Raw genomic sequence first — 15,686 nt, forward strand, 5'->3', positions numbered from 1 at the left:
TGGGCGGTTGGGCGGTGCAGGGTCTGGCGGCCTCAGGAGCTAGGGACGAGAGCAGAGCAGCTGCCTGGGACCTTGGGAGGTTACAACCCACAGCCCCAGAGGGCGGGAAGCCGGTTATCATTCTCCTGGAACTGATGACCAGTGCCAGTGTTTTTCTCCCTCCTTTCCAAAATTGCAAAGCTGAGTTACTTCTGTGGTTCCAAACAAAAACAAAACAGGTGTCCCCAGATTCCTGTGCTCCGGGTCCTCCTGCACCCGCCCAATTCCCGGCCACTGCCTTCCTCTGGCTTATAAATGCCCCGGCTGCCCCTTACCAGCCCGCTTGCCTTTCCAGAATGCCCTGAATCCCTTCTAAAATGGTAAGGATCCTCCCCCGGGAGAAGCGAGGTGCCCCTCCTTTTCGGGGGTCACTGAGGGTCCAGTTGAGGAAGCATCGAAAGGCCTGCTGCTGGAGCCAGGGATCCGGGAGGAGGGGGCAGGAGGACGCATTTGGGATGGCAGAGCTCCCTGGCCCCTGGTGACCACTGTGTGACCTCCCCGCGTCCCCATTCCCTCACCACTTGGGTGAGGGCAGTGATGCACACTGCACGGGGTTGGGAGGATTCAGCTGTGTCCGCGTGTCAACAGCTCACGGCGCTTGGTCTATAACTGGGGAGTGAGTGCCCTGCTGCTGAGGACGGGCATGTGGGCCGGGCCGAGGGCCGTGGAGCCTTTGGAGCACTGGGGGCACGAGAGGAGCAGGGTCACTTCCAGGGTTCAGAAAGTTCAGTCTGGGGCAGCAGGGGGCGTGGAGGGGAAGGAGCGAGGCCGGATTAGCGGAGGCCGTGGTCTGCGGGGAAGAGGCCAGCAGAGGCAGACGGCAAGGTGAGAAGGATCAGGTAGGATGGAGAGTCAGGAGCTGGAGGTGGCAGAATATTGTGGCCGGAAGTCTGGCCCACGTGACTGGGGGTCGCCGAGGTGTGGTTTCTGAAGGAGCAGCAGGTCCCGCATGTTTGATTAGCACTGTCCCCCCAGACCCTCCAAAATGGAGCGTGGCTCCCTCTGCCCAGAGTGGCACTTGTCCAGCTCTCTTTAGTTCTTCCCACGTGGTCAGTAAGTGTGTAAGTCCCCAAGGGTGGGGAGTGTGACACAAAGAAGCCACACTCAGGACATCATTGTGGGATGAAACAGCCCACCTTTCAACCCTTTTAAAGGAAGCCTTCTTCTTCCCCTCCCGCAGCCACAGTCTAGGGAGAAAAGCACCCCGCCCTGCTGCTGGGTCCCTCCCTGGACGCCCCAGCTGCCGGGCTTGTGCCCTGAGCTCCCCTAGCATCCATCTGTCCGCAGGACCTAAGGCGGAACTGAGGTCAGGCCAGTTGCAAAACCGACATCACAGAAGCCACAGTTCTAGGGAGCTGACCGCCAGCCCAGCCCAGGCATTGTCCCGCAGGACGGGCCCTGCCTGGTCACAGGGCCTGGGCTCAGAGGACGCCTCAGCCCCTCTGGGCACCAGTAATACAGCCAGTGAGGGGGCAGCTGTCGGTGTGAACAGAGCGAGGGGGCCTCCCGTGCGGGACGGCTGTACAGTCACGGGGGACAATGAGCTGCACGTGCCTGGTCCCGCAGGCGCTATTGGTATGTGACAGATGGCCGGTGGGGACACTGTGCCGGCAGGGCCAGGTGTGGGAGCCAGAGGAGAGGGCCGTGATGGAGGGGGACTTGGATAGAGCCCAGGGTCAGGACACCAAGGGTTTTACTCCCTGAACCTTAAAACATTGACCAGCCCTGGGGTGCCTGGGTGGCTCAGTTGGTTAAGCGACTGCCTTCAGCTCAGGTCATGATCCCGGAATCCTGGGATCAAGTCCCACATTGGGCTCCCGGCTCGGCGGGGAGCCTGCTTCTCCCTCTGGCCCTCTCCCCTCTCATGCTGTTTCTCTCTCTTTCAAATAAATAAATAAAATCTTTAAAAAAAAAAAACATTGACCAGCCCTCGCTAGTCCCAGAGTCCTAACTAGGGTACAGCGCATGCCAGCCAGGGGTAATTTGTGTGGTTGAATGTCGGCTCCAAAAAGCGGGGGATCAGACTGTCTTTGTGCTGTGGTGGAGCTTATTTAGTGGGGCGCCTGGGTGGCTCAGTCAGCCAAGCATTCGACTCTTGATCTCAGCTCAGGTCTGATCTCAGGGTTGTGAGTTCAAGCCCCACGTGGGGCTCCACACTGGGCGTAGAGCCTACTTGGAGTGACCCTGGCCTTGACAGCCTCGAGAATGTCCTAGCTGACTCCGGCCTGGAAATCTTATCCTGATTCAGCCCAACCTGACCGAGGTAGAGGTCATGATTGTACAGCACTGTGAGTGCACTAAGTGCCACTGGATGGTACACTTCAAAATGGCTAATTTTATGAGATGCGACCTTCACCTCAATGTAAAAATAAAAGAACCGCCTTACCGAGCACCTGTGTTTTGGCAAGAACATGCAGATGGCCATGTCCTGTACGATTCCACATAATGAGGTCTCTAGGGAGTCAGAATTGCAAAGACAGTGTAGTGCTCGGACGCCAGGGTGGCTCAGTCGGTTAGGCGTCTGCCTTCGGCGCAGGTCATGATCCCGGGGTCCTGGGATCGAGCCCCACATCGGGCTCGCTGCTCAGCAGGGAGCCTGCTTCTCCCTCTCCCTCTGCTTGTGCTCTGTCAGATAAATAAATCTTAAAAAAAAAAAAAAAAGTGGTTGTTACCAGGGCTGCCGGAGGGGAGGAGGGGAAGGGGGAGCTGCAGATTTAGAAGATGGAGAGGGTGGTGGGCGTGGCTATACAACACTGAGTATATTTGATGCCACTGAACTGTACGCTAAAAAATGGTTGAGATGGCAAACATTAGGTGCATTTTAACACAATTTAAAAAGTAAAAATAATACAGAGATAAAGTACAGCCAAAAAACACATTAAATGACAAAACAGGACAAGGTAGGTAGCCGTTTGTGTGCTGCCCGGCCCTTCCTTCTTGGGTGCCCAGAAAGCATCTGTCGTCTTCCTCCTCCCTGGCTCTTTCCTGCCCTGGCCCCGCACCACACACCTGCACACAGCTAAGTTTATCCATCTGGGCGCCCCCACACTGTGACTTGTGGTTTCTCCTCCACAGAGAAGGCGACAGATGGCTCCCTGCAGAGCGAGGACTGGGCCCTCAACATGGAGATCTGCGACATCATCAACGAGACGGAGGAAGGGTGAGGCCCGCAGGGGAGGCTGGGGGTGGGGACCCAGCCTGCCCTCTGCTACGGAGCGCTCCCATCCCACCCCTGCTGTGGTGCTCAGGTAGACCCCGCTGGCGGTCCTTGGTGCCAGGAGGGCTACAGATGTTGTCTGAATCCCACCCTAGGCAACAGTGTGGCATTTTAGGTATTTGGGAACCAAGATTCCACACAGCCCTGTCATGAGTTAGACGAGAGAGAGACGCCCCAGGAGGCTGCCAGCCCACGCGTGTGTCTCAGCGGCAGCCTGGCCAACTGGATCTTTTAGAATGTCACCTGGGCCACATCCTCCTGGGACAAGGCCAGCTGGCAGCCCCGGCACTGGGACGTGGCCCCAAGCACCGTTCTGCATTCTGTGAGCTGGAATGGGCAGGGGGACTCCCAGCTTTCTCTGGGGGCAAGAATAGACTTTTATTTCCCTAAGATTTGGGTCAGGGGCCACTGAGAAGGCAGTGACAGTAAAGCAAACTGAGAGCCCATCAGCGTTAGCCTTTGCTGAACATTTCCCGTCTGCAGGTCACACCAGGGCACGTGCTGTGGAGGAGGCATCCTGGCCCTGGGCTCTTGGTCTCTGACTAGCTGTCATTGACCAGCTGTGTGACCTTGGGCAAGGCACCGTACCTCCCTGGGTCTTTATCCTCAGACATAAAGCTCTTTTAGATTCTTCCAGCAATAAGCCCAAGGTCCTAAGGGGAGCAGAGAGGCAAAGCAGGGTCACTGTCCTTCTCAGGAAAACCCAGGAAGGGTGGGATGTGGTGTGAAGGCCAAGGTGATCGGGAAAGACTGCCTGACAAGGCCTGTGTTCCGGAAAATCAGAATCTACAGCCAGAGTAGACCTCACTTCCGTCTCCATTTCTCACTGGGATAATCCAGTTGGCCAGCGAGGTCCCCCTCAGCCTGATAGTGCTTTGTGGGGAGAGGGGCACCTAAGCCGGGACCTCTGATTCCCAATGCCATGCCCTTTCTCTGGGCCACGCTATGAGAGGCGGGGACAAGTTCTTTTAGCTGAAGTGGCCACAGGCGAGGAGTCCTGAGGGTGAGGAGGGGCCCCAGGGCATTGGGTTGCAAACTGCCCTCACACTTCTGGGACAGGGGCCCACCCGTCAGGGACCATGGTGCGTGTCCTCTCTGTCACAGCCTTGATAGGCCTCCATGGCGCTTCCCCACCTTGCTTGCCGCCCGCCTTTCCTCACCTGCCCTTGACGGGGTCAGCACCGTACAGACAGATGCCTGGCAGACAGCAGGACAGGCCCCAGGGGCCACTCACCAGCCTAGGAAATGCTGCTTATGCTCCTGTGGGTGGAGAGTGCTCCTCTGGAGAGGCAGAGTGTCAAAAGGGGACCCCATCCCCGCCCTCTGGGAGGTGGCTTCTTTAGCCGGGAAGCGCCGGTGGGAGCCGTGGGGGGGCCGTGGGGGGCCGTGTGGCAGTGCGCACCAGGGAAATGGGGGACTGGGAAAGAGTCATGCGCAAGGCGGATTTTAGCTGTGCCTTCACCAGCCAGACGTGGAAGTTGGGGGCCACAAAGGCTTTTAGGCCAGAGCCGTCGGGGCAACATTGATTTCACCTGCACGGTGCTGAAGGGCAGGATGCAAGGGCGAGGCGGTACGAGCAGCAGGGGGGGCGGGGGGGTGGGGGGGCAGGGGGAGCAGGCGGCCGCCAAGGCCTTCAGGGCTCCCCCTGCACTTAGGTGTATCCACCCTCCCTACCGTGACCACTGGGCCTCTTCAGCCTCTCCCTCTGCCTCCCTGCACGGCCTCCATTCAGTCCCTCCCTCCTCTGCCTGAACCCCTTCCCCTGCTCCCCGCAGCTGGCTCCATCTCGTCCTTCACACCCAGCTGTGATGCCACCTCCTCAGAGACGACTGCCCTGAGCCGCCCTCCCCGGCCCCCACTCACTCCGACTGCAGGCCCCTCTTCTTTCCCACGTTGATGTGGGTCTCCCGGGAATGCGTCACCCCGCACAGTGCTGGCACGTGTGGCTACTTAGCCAAGTAGAAGGATGGGTGGAGAGAGGAAGTGGCCAGGATGGGGCGTTGGGACTCTATGTTGGCAGCTGATTGGTTCTTAAACCTCAGTATGTACACAGCGCCCCTGGGGGCCTCCTGAGAGCTTGCTTCAGGGGTCTAGGGTGGGAGCCCAGGGTTTTGCATTTTTAACACATCCTCACACTTCCCCCCGCCGAAGGGGATTCTGGTGCAGGGGGTCCAGGGTCCACGCAGAGAATCTCTGCCAAGTATTTATGATCTACTGAGGACTTTGGTGCAAGTAGTTTGTGTTGTGATTAGAACTCGTGTGTTCAACAGGAAACGGGACACAGGGAACACAGATAAGTAAAAGCCATCCCCGTGTTCCAGTGCCTCCTGATCTTAGGTAGGCAGCCCCGCATGTTGGATAAGAAGGTTCCATTCCTCAGCCCATCCTTCCTTTTGTCCTTTTGCCCAGTCCCAAAGATGCCTTCCGAGCAGTGAAGAAGAGAATCGTAGGGAATAAGAACTTCCACGAGGTGATGCTGGCTCTCACGGTGAGTGCCCCATCCATCCGTCTGTCCATCCATGGTAGAACCACACGTCCCCCAGGCCCAGCAGGACTCCAGCCACCCTGCGGCTCCTCTTCCAAGGGCTGGGAAAGGTCTGTGGGCAGAGCGCTGTCCTGTCTACAGTGCCAGCAGACACGGAGCGGCAAGAGAGACCATTTGGAAAAGTTCTCTCCAGCCCGCGGGCATGGGGAGCAGACGCACTGAGGCCCACATCCCTCCAGAACCAGACACGGAGAGCTTGCGCTGGAGGACCTGCCAGGTGACACAGAAGCTCAGTGAAGCCAGGCGTTGGCGGGGCAGAAAGCCTGGCAGGCCACACTGGGTGCTGCTGACTGGCACTTGGTGCCCTGAGAAATGAACATAAAGCAAATGCCAGCGGCTGAGGACAAGCCAGGCGAGAGTGGGCATCCTGGCTGCCAGAGGGGCTTGGCTGGGGTGGAGATGAGAGCAGGGCTTACAGCCGGTGAATCCAGCTCCCCGGAAGAGCAAGGCACCTCCTGCCGGGAAGTGGGAGCAGAAATGGGGAGGGAAGTTCAGTGCCTTTTTTTCTGGGGCTGTGGGGTCACCATAGGATTATGAAAGTTCACTTTGGTTTCTACTCGGAGAGCTACCTTCCCTCTAGGCTGTGGCCCCCTCGGAAACGGCATCCGAGCAGGCTTCTCTAGGCACGGAGGCCACCCCGCAGGGGGGCTGCTAGCCAGCACACCAGCCCCCAAATCAGGGCACTGTCCCCCCTTCTCCATGTTCCAGGATCTCACTTGAGGGAGCCCCGCCTGGACTAAGCCTGTCCTCTGGGATGGAGGCGGAGTGCCAGGGTGGGAGTCCTGGACACCCCCTTCCCCCCCCGTCCGCGGATGAGTGCTCACGGGCACCTCCCGGCCTCCAGGTTTTAGAAACCTGCGTCAAGAACTGCGGGCACCGCTTCCACCTGCTGGTAGCCAGCCAGGACTTCGTGGAGGGTGTGCTGGTGAGGACCATCCTGCCCAAGAACAACCCGCCCACCATCGTGCACGACAAGGTGCTCCACCTCATCCAGGTGAGCGCGGGCGGGTGGGCAGGTGCACCGGACCGAGCTCCGGGCCAGCTTCCTGCCGGTGGAGAGCTGGTGCCCCCTGCCATTGCTGCTCTGTGTCCCTTTGCTTCCATCTGTTTCTCGTGCGGGGCCATCTTGGTCGTCCGCTGACTGGAGGGCTCTGCATGTGGGGAGGCCTGGGCACAATAGTCCAAGGACCAGCAAGTCAGCGAGGGAATTTCTGCTCTCCGGTGGCGGGGCGGCGGGGGGGAGCAGGGAGGCGGGCTCGCAGGGGAGACTGTGAGCAGTGGTTACTGGCCGTGTCCCCTTGTCCCCTCTCAGTCCTGGGCTGACGCGTTCCGCAGCTCGCCCGACTTGACAGGTGTGGTGGCCGTCTATGAGGACCTGCGGAGGAAGGGCCTCGAATTCCCGATGACCGACTTGGACATGCTGTCACCCATCCACACGCCCCAGAGGGTGAGGAGACACAGCCGGTGGGGGCAGTGGGAAGGGGAGCCGGGGGTGGGGGAGCTGCCTCCTCCCTTACAGGCCTCACTGATCCCGTTTTCCACCGTCTAGACCGTGTTCAGCTCAGAGGCGCCATCAGGGCCGAATTCAGTGGGCACGGACGCCAGCCATGGAGGAGACTCCACCCCGCACACCACCCCTCTGCCTGTGCCGGCCACACTCCCCAGTGACACACCCATCACACCCACCCCTGAGCAGGTAAACAAGCCTGAGTGAGAGCCACACGGGTCAGGGAGCGCCCCTCTCAGTCTGAAAAGTACTGTCCTCATAGCAGCCCCATGTTTCAAAGATGAGGCTTACATAAACTCACTTGCCCAGAGCCACACACAGCTCATCAGAGATGGTGGTGGGACTCAAGCTCAGGTCTGCCTGACTCCCAGCAGGCTCTGTCCTGCACCTCGGCCAGGCCAGCCCTTTGCCAAGCTGTGTTGTGCGCGGAGCCCTTCAGGCAGGACCCCTGAGGGGGTGGGGGTGGGGAGTGCCCAGCAGGCGGCCTCCTCAACAACAGCATCTCCATTTTCTTTTGGGGTTTGTTTATGTGCTCAAATAAGATTCCATTTGAACAGAGGTTCTGGCTAAAAACAGTTTTAAACCATCTGCACACATAAAAATTTTTAAACCCTTCCTTTGCACCATGATGCTTCCCACCAAGCCCCAAGAAGAAGGTTTGAGGTGTAGTGTGAGATTCCAGGGGCCGGAGTCTAGGGCTCTGTGAGTACCTTTGCAGGCTTACCCACCAGAGACTCACGGCCACTGACGTAGCTTCTGTCCCTCATTTTCCTCCACCGGGAACAGGGGGGCAAGGCCACCTGCTGAGACTGCTCACCCCAACAAGGGGTGTCTGCTGCCATGGCCAGCGTGCGCTGGGTGTGTGCTCATTTTATTTATTTATTTATTTATTTATCTATCTATCTATCTATCTATCTGTCTATCTCTACACCCAACACGGGGCTCGAACTCAACAACCCTGAGATCAAGAATTGCACGCTCAGCACCCTAGCGCGCTCTCATTTTAGCCGTGGCTGTTGGGATGCAGGTGGAGGCCTTGCGTGGTTGGGGTGCCCACTTTTGAGGCGTGTTAAGAACTTCAGAGCCATCATACCCGCTAAGTGTGAAAGCTCAGCTGCTAAAGGTACTTGGGAGAGAGACACAGGTGTGTGACAGAAACAAAGTGAAACTTGACCTTCCAAAGCGCACCTGCTGATCTGCACTGTCTCATTTGGATTTATGAACAAGCCTCCCAGCAGCCCTTCCCACCCCAGCCTATCTGAAGAGAGACTTCCGTATTTGATACCTTATAGCAAGTTATAAAATCACCTCCCAGACTCACAAGTATTACTAGAAAAGTTTTCCTGACCGGACAGACAATTAAAGGTATATAAAAATTGTAAAATCACCCTGTGATCTAACTTTTATGTCACCAGGTTATGATTTTAACCAATTTGCCTGAAGTCTAGCATCTGCGTGGATTAAGACTGATCACATCCAGTGCCTGCTCAGTTTGCAAAACCCAACTGAGTAGGAGTTAATGTCCAGCTCCCCTTTTGTCTCCTGGGGCATGTTAAGGCTTTCAGGCATGCAGTGATATCACTCCCAGACTCCGTTGTAATTAGGTCCCATCTGACCCAGACACACTGGGCTTGTGGTCAGTAGTCTTTCCACTTATGTATACCGAGAGCGTTCATTAGATAGGCCAAACACACCAAACATTTTGCGGGGTTTGGAAGGTGTCCGTGAGCCGCAGTGTCTGCACCCCCATTTCTTTACCTGCAGAGGCTGGGATAACGATATGTGCCTCCTAAGACTGGGGTGAAGTTTAGTTAGCAATAAAAGTTAAATGCTTGGCACTTAGTAGGCGGTCAGTGAATGGTCGCGGCTCGCACAGGCATCGCGAATTTATCTAGTGACACTCCTGTTCTGGAATCAGCGGGGTCACATGCATTTCTCAAAATGTAGGCCACTTAATCCTAGACCCATGCGGTATTCCATGGCAAAGGGTTCTTCGTCCAGATTAATTTCAGAACTTCCATACTGATTGCTTCCTGGACATTCACAGTGTCCATAGTGCTCCTGAGGAGACCTCACTCCCCACAGAGCCCCACAGCATAAGACCCTTCACCACCTCCCCTGTGTGGAGACTCTGCAACTTGATTTACACTGATTCCCCAAGCCAAGACCTTGGAACCCTTGGGTCTCTGAAAACCTGCTACCGTCTTTTTAACCAGTGCTAAATCTCAGTGTCATACTCAAGAGGGCGGGTGGCACGGGGACTCCTGCTTGGAAGAGCCCGGGACACCGAAACAGACCAGGAGGAGCAGGCCAGGAGCAAGACAAAATCCCGTCCTCACAGGACAGGACGGGGGAGTAAAATCCTGCTGTCCTAGGAGACAGAGTGAGATCCTGTCACCCTAGGGAGGGAAGCAGGCCTGCTGATTGTCCCCTCTCCCCGTGGCAGGGAACTGCCCTCCAGGGCCTTGTTAGCTGCTGCCTGGGGCCCAGGGAATGCTGGCGGCCTCCAGCCGTACTCTGTGTGCATTTACTCTCAGCTCCGCTGCTTTTGGCCTTCCCTGAACCAGGCTCCCCGGTTTGGAGATGGAAACGGTTGGTAGCACCTCTGTAAGGGGGTCTCAGGGTGGTGGGGGCAACCCACCGAGGACTGTGGCTCAAGAGCCTAGAGCGTACTGGCAGGTCGGCTCCTCTGGGTACCCCCCCACCCCACCCCAGCTCATGGTGCCAGGCTCTCCTCGCTAGCGACAGTGGCTCTGGACCCCTGGCTTAGCTCACCAGGGCCGCCGGTGTATTTCAGATCGCGAAGCTGCGCAGCGAGCTCGAGATGGTGAGTGGGAACGTGAGGGTGATGTCGGAGATGCTGACGGAGCTGGTGCCCACCCAGGCAGAGCCTGCAGACCTGGAGCTGCTACAGGTGAGCAGGCACCCTTCCGCCCCCAGGTGACTTCTCCAGCATTTGCCCACACACATTTCTTTCCCAGCCGCGCTACAGTTCTCACGGCTTACTCAGAACTTCATGGTCACAGTGGGAGAGATTGAAACCGGGCAGAGACTTTGGGCTCCATTGCATTGGAATTCAGGGCTCTAGCATTTTCTGGTTTGAACAGAATAGCTTCTCTTGCCTCAGTATCCTCATCTGTAAGATTGTTCTGATTTCCCCCTTTCAGAGTACGGAGCTTAGCAGGCTGGTGTGAGAGCAGCACCAGCTTGGGGAGGAGAGGGCAGCTGGTCTCGGGCCCCCGGGGCCGGTGGGAGCCACGGGTTTTCGCTCCACGTGTCACACAGTATTCCCACCGTCCCATCCCCAGCTGGGGACCACTGAAGGCCCTACCCTACCTGTGGAGGTCAGTTCATAGCGCTACCAAGAAAGCTGGGGGACCCTAAGGCCCAGGAGCCACCAGGTGTGAGTGATTACGTTTTCATGGTGACAGCTCACAAGTAATGAGCACTTCCCGTGCACCGGGCTCTGATGTAGACACTTGATGTACAGTCATTCACCTAATCTTCACCACCCCCGCACAGGAGGTAGGTACTGTCATCATCCCCGTTGCCCAGGTCAGCAAACTGAGGCGAAGAGAGGGCACGTAATGTGCCCGGGGTCACATGGCTGGTAAGCAGCAGAGCTGGAATTCGAACCCAGGAGCCTGGGTCCGGCCACTGCTCTTCTGCTCCGGGGAGGGTGAGGAAGTGGGGACAAAGCCACAAGTGTGCTTGGTCACAGGAGGGAGAGAAGGGAGGCCCATAGGGTGTTGAAAGTCACTCGGGCCCGCCCTGCCCCACAATAAAGGCAGATGAGGAAATTCTAGGAGGGGGGGGGGGTAACGGTCCAAAAGAGAACCGAAGTCAGTAGTGGGGCAGCGTCTGGTCTTCACGGTGCTTGTGGGAGAAAAGAGCCGACCGCTTCCTTGCACCTTGAGACCGTGACCCAGGCACCCGGCCGCCTAGTGGCTGGTACCTGAAGAAAGAGTCCGTCTTACAAATGAAAAACTTACACAGCTGTGGCGTTTAGTTTTTTTCTCTTTCCCAAAGAGAGTTTAAATATATAATTTACCAATTAAAAGTCAGTCCGTGACACGGCGACTGAGTGCAGTGTGGGATCCTGGAGCAGAAGGACATTAGTCGGAGAACAGCGAGACTGAAGAAAGCCTGGAGTTGAGTTCGTAGCATTGGGTCGGTATTAATGTCTTCGTCTTGACAAACGCCAACCTGAGGAGAAGCTGAGTGGAGAGCTCTACTATCTTGGCCACTTTTTTGCAAATCTAAAATTAGTCCAAAGTAAAAAGTATTTAAAAAGAAATTAGGGAAGGGGTACCTGGGTGGCTCAGTCAGTTAAGCGCCTGCCTTCGGCTCAGGTCATGATCTCAGGGTCCTGGGATCGAGCCCCGTGTTGGGCTCCATGCTCCGCTGGGAGTCTGCTTCTCCCTCTGCCTCTGCCCTCCCCACAGCTCGTGTTCTGGCTCCTGCACACACGTGCATGCTCTCTCTCTCTCTCAAATAAATAAAATCTTTTTTAAAAAAATTAGGGAAAATTCAAAATCAGGGTTTGCAGATAATAGCTGGAGAGGTCTGGTTTGGTGTTTTTATGTCTCGGTTACAAAAAGATCCCAATCACCCAGAAAAGTTGCGGTGTGTCCCACCGACCACTGGCACTGTTGGTTTTCACCCGAGCAAAGGCGGCAGCGGGAAGTCTGCACGCACCGTCTCGCCTGTAGCTTGTCTCCCCTGTGCTCATTGTTGGCGTAGGACACTGGCGGCGGGATCCAGAAGCGCGTTTGTGGGGCCCGGCCCCCGGCGACGGCCGCGTTCTGGGCCCAGGGGCTGAGGCCATCCCTCCCTCTCCCTCCGCAGGAGCTCAACCGGACGTGCCGAGCCATGCAGCAGCGGGTCCTGGAGCTCATCCCCCGAATCGCCAATGAGCAGCTCACCGAGGAGCTGCTCATCGTCAATGACAACCTCAACAATGTGTTCCTGCGCCATGAACGGTAGCCCGCCACCTCCCCCGGCCTCTGGCTGGCAGTGCCCCAGCCCGCTCCCTCCCCGGCCTGCCTGTCTGCACCGTCTGGCCTCCTCCCGCCGCCCTCGCAGACATGCATGCCGTCAGCTCTCTCCCTCCCCGGTGGGCATGAGCTCCACGCAGCCTGCCACCGCTGCTGTCCAGGCCGGAGCGTGCCCTGCTGCTGCGTCCCTGCGCGCGGGCTGCTCTGTCCTTGCCGTGGGCCCGCTACGTACTTGACTTTGGCTCTTTGCACGCTACACGAACTCACTTAAGCAGGAAAAAGAGTTCATGAGGAGAATAGCCTTTACGGACAGGAGAGCTTTCAGAGTCCAAAGAAGAGTCAAACAGCGAGTCCCACCAGCAGAGCGGGAAAGAGAGATCCCAGGCTGGCTTGGAGGTCTCAGGGCAGAAACTCCCGGACCATGTTCCTAGGGTGTGGCCATCAGGAAATGGGCCCCAGACACTTGCCCACTTTCTGTCATTCTGTTCAAGAGTCAGCTCCCCAGGAGAAATGGATTTGCTCAGCTTTGTTGTACCCACCAGTTGGCGAAGGGAAGAGGGCCCCTTGCAGGTGGTTGTACCAGGACCCTAGGAAATGGGGGAAGAGCTGCTCCCCAGACGGCACTCGGGTGCTATTACCAAAGAAGGGAGAAGGGGATGCCGGGCTCTCTGTATCTGCCCCGTGGGGTGACGAAGAGTCCGCGCAGTGATACCTGTAAGCACTTAGCAACCAGGGATGTCTGGGTCAAGACACAGTTATCCAGCCTTCTCCAGCCTTCGTTCATTTCCTGTCTTTCTGCAGCAACAGACCCCGAGTGATTCTGAGTCAGTGGAGAGTAGGGGAAGGGGGGGTGGCCTGCTGGGGGCCACGTCTGCCCAGCCCTTCCTGCTCCCTGGCCCAGTGGAATAGAAGAGTCACTTTCTGCCATTCTGAGGTGTAGGCTGAGGTGGCCCAAGGGCCCGATCTGGGGATGACTAGGGCCCCTTGACACGCACAGGCGTCAGGCCTGACATATGGCTGCTGCCTCCTAGTTCACGGTCCTACCTAAAGTCAGGGTCTTCGCTGGATCCTCACATCTGGGAGGGAGCTTCCGCTGTCCCCTTGTAATAGACGAGGAGGCTGAGGTTCAGAAGGGACGTACCCACGGTCACTCAGTAAGTGACAGGGCCAGGCCTCAGCAGACCACGGCCTTCTGCAGCCACCTCGGCAGCCTGGAGGCTAGTCCCAGTGGCTCCAGGAAGCAGCATAAGAGATGCGTGTCTTCCGACACCACTTCGGAGAGCCAGTGACACAGGAACACGTGTGTAAGCGAATCCCCGAACATGTTTGATAAAACAGCACTCAGCTTTGCCATGTGCTGTGCATCCCCATTTTCCTCTTTTCTAGCCTATTCCTGTTGGTTCGTTTACTGCTGGTCATGACAAGGGGCCAGATGATTGATCATTCAAAGAGGGACAGTCTGGCAAGTGAACAAGGGGCACTGTTGTTAACAGTTCCCTGGGGACAGCCGGCATAAATTGGATCGGTCCCCCTAATCGTGACTCACTGCCGTGGATTTGGTGGCCAGCAGCGTGAAGAGCTGGGCTGTGCTGAGGGGCCTCTCTGTCTCTCTGACCCGCCTTGTTTCTGTCTTCGTAGGTTTGAACGGTTCCGAACAGGCCAGACCGGCAAGGTAAAGGCGCTTTTCTGGGACCAGATCATGCCCGTGTTGATGGGAAGGAAGAGGAGGGCTGTGCTCACCTCCCTCCCTGGACATCCTGCATAGGATGTGCCTTCTTATCCAGGCCCAGAGAGAAGTCCCCTTCTCACTTTTTCTGTCACTGTTCCTTTAAGGTAACTAAGGCTCTGCCACCAGCTGATGCCCCAGGGTCTTCCCAGCCTCCCAGGGGTGCTGCTGAGCTAGAGGCAGAGTGGGGCTGATTGCCAGTCGTAGCTGCTGGGGCCCTCGTGGCACATCCTCGAGCAACGGTGGCATCTCCTTTCTCCCCAGGCCCCACGAGAGGTCGAGGTGGCAGCTGACCTGATCGACATGGGCCCTGACCAGGCGGCCACCGGCAGCCTCTCGTCCCAGCTGGCGGGAATGAGTAAGTGCCGTGTGGGGGGTTCTGGCCGAGGGCACATTATGGTGCTGTGGGCACCCCTGCAGTTTGGGGGTGCCCTCCTGTTAGACTGTTGGAGCTGGAGTGCCAGCAGCAGAAGGTCGGCCCAGACCTCACCTCGCTGGGCCGGACCCCCACTGCAAGGTTGGGTGCCCAGGACCCAACACGTGGAGCTCTCCCTCCCAGCCCGCCAACTCCCGAGCGCCCTCGGACCTCAGAAGCCCAGTGCTCTGTGGTCGCCCCTCAACACTGAATTCTCTGTGGCCCAAGCCATCCGGGCGAGCTTGGGCTAGTCAGTCACTTGAACACCCTGTGTCCCTCTCGCTGCCGTGTAACAGGCAGGGTCGCCGTGAGGACCGGGTAAGCACACGCGCAAAGGGGGCTTAGACCGGCGCCGGGCCCGGGGTGCGCGCCCCCAGCACGCCAGCAGTCGCCATCACCATCGCTGCGACTAGTGTCCCTACAGCTGGCTGCGTGCTTGTGCCAAGCCCTAGGAAGTAGTCAAGAGCCCAGAAGCACTGCTGCTAGGCTGTTTGAAAACTCAGCCGCACGTCTCACCTCCCGCCCCCTGCTCAGCCATGTACTGCGCCAGATGCGCTGGGCCGCGTTTTACCTGCTGTCCGCACAGCTGCCCTGGGAGGGGGCCTGGGTCTCCTCCTTAGGGAGAGCAAGTCACGTGCCCACGGTCCCTCAGCCAGCAGGCGGCCTGCCCCCTCCTACGCCCGCACCGTCCCCACCCCCCACCCCGCTGCTTCTCCAGAATCATCCCTGGGCCTGGCAGCTCAGCCCCTGCTCAGTGTGCAGGAATAGGTGGCGGGCCCTTCACGTGCCTTTCTGTCCTTGCAGACCTGGGCTCCAGCAGCGTGAGGGCTGGCCTGCAGTCTCTGGAGGCCTCTGGCCAACTGGAAGGCGAGTTTGACATGTTTGCGCTGACCCGGGGCAGCTCTCTGGCTGACCAACGGAAAGAGTGAGTGGCCTGCCCCCGCCCCACCCCATCCTCCACAGTTTGGGCTGCCCTCTGTCAGGGCAGAGCCTCTCTGGGCCCCTGAACCCAGTTGTTTGGCACGCCACGTGGAAGGACACACAGCCCCCTGCCTGTACCCCTCAGGACGGCAGAGTTCCTACTCCCTAGATCAGTCCTCGTGGCCCGGACAGCCCTGTGGCCAAGAGGTAGACTTCATGCCCCACAGGCAGGCCTGGGAGGGGGAAGGGACCCCTGTGGTTTGATGAGCAACTGTGTGCCAGAGTCTTACATGATCTGATCAGAGGAGGAAGCCTTGGC

General features: G+C 57.9%; 1 protein-coding gene across 1 annotated transcript in view; it reads left to right on the forward strand.

Annotated features, from left to right (window-relative positions):
- TOM1 (target of myb1 membrane trafficking protein) overlaps positions 1-15,686 on the forward strand; it is a 36,194-nt gene that overhangs the window by 12,839 nt on the left and 7,669 nt on the right. The window contains exons 2-11 of the mRNA XM_006745590.3: positions 3,115-3,199; positions 5,666-5,744; positions 6,646-6,795; positions 7,114-7,248; positions 7,351-7,497; positions 10,106-10,222; positions 12,157-12,290; positions 13,944-13,977; positions 14,296-14,389; positions 15,251-15,371. Of these exons, the coding sequence (XP_006745653.1) occupies positions 3,115-3,199; positions 5,666-5,744; positions 6,646-6,795; positions 7,114-7,248; positions 7,351-7,497; positions 10,106-10,222; positions 12,157-12,290; positions 13,944-13,977; positions 14,296-14,389; positions 15,251-15,371 (1,096 nt within the window). The remainder of the gene's footprint in view (positions 1-3,114; positions 3,200-5,665; positions 5,745-6,645; positions 6,796-7,113; positions 7,249-7,350; positions 7,498-10,105; positions 10,223-12,156; positions 12,291-13,943; positions 13,978-14,295; positions 14,390-15,250; positions 15,372-15,686) is intronic.

This window comes from Leptonychotes weddellii, chromosome 5, assembly GCF_054177405.1.
Source record: "Leptonychotes weddellii isolate Sample4059 chromosome 5, ASM5417740v2, whole genome shotgun sequence".
In the NCBI taxonomy this organism is placed as follows: Eukaryota; Metazoa; Chordata; class Mammalia; order Carnivora; family Phocidae; genus Leptonychotes; species Leptonychotes weddellii.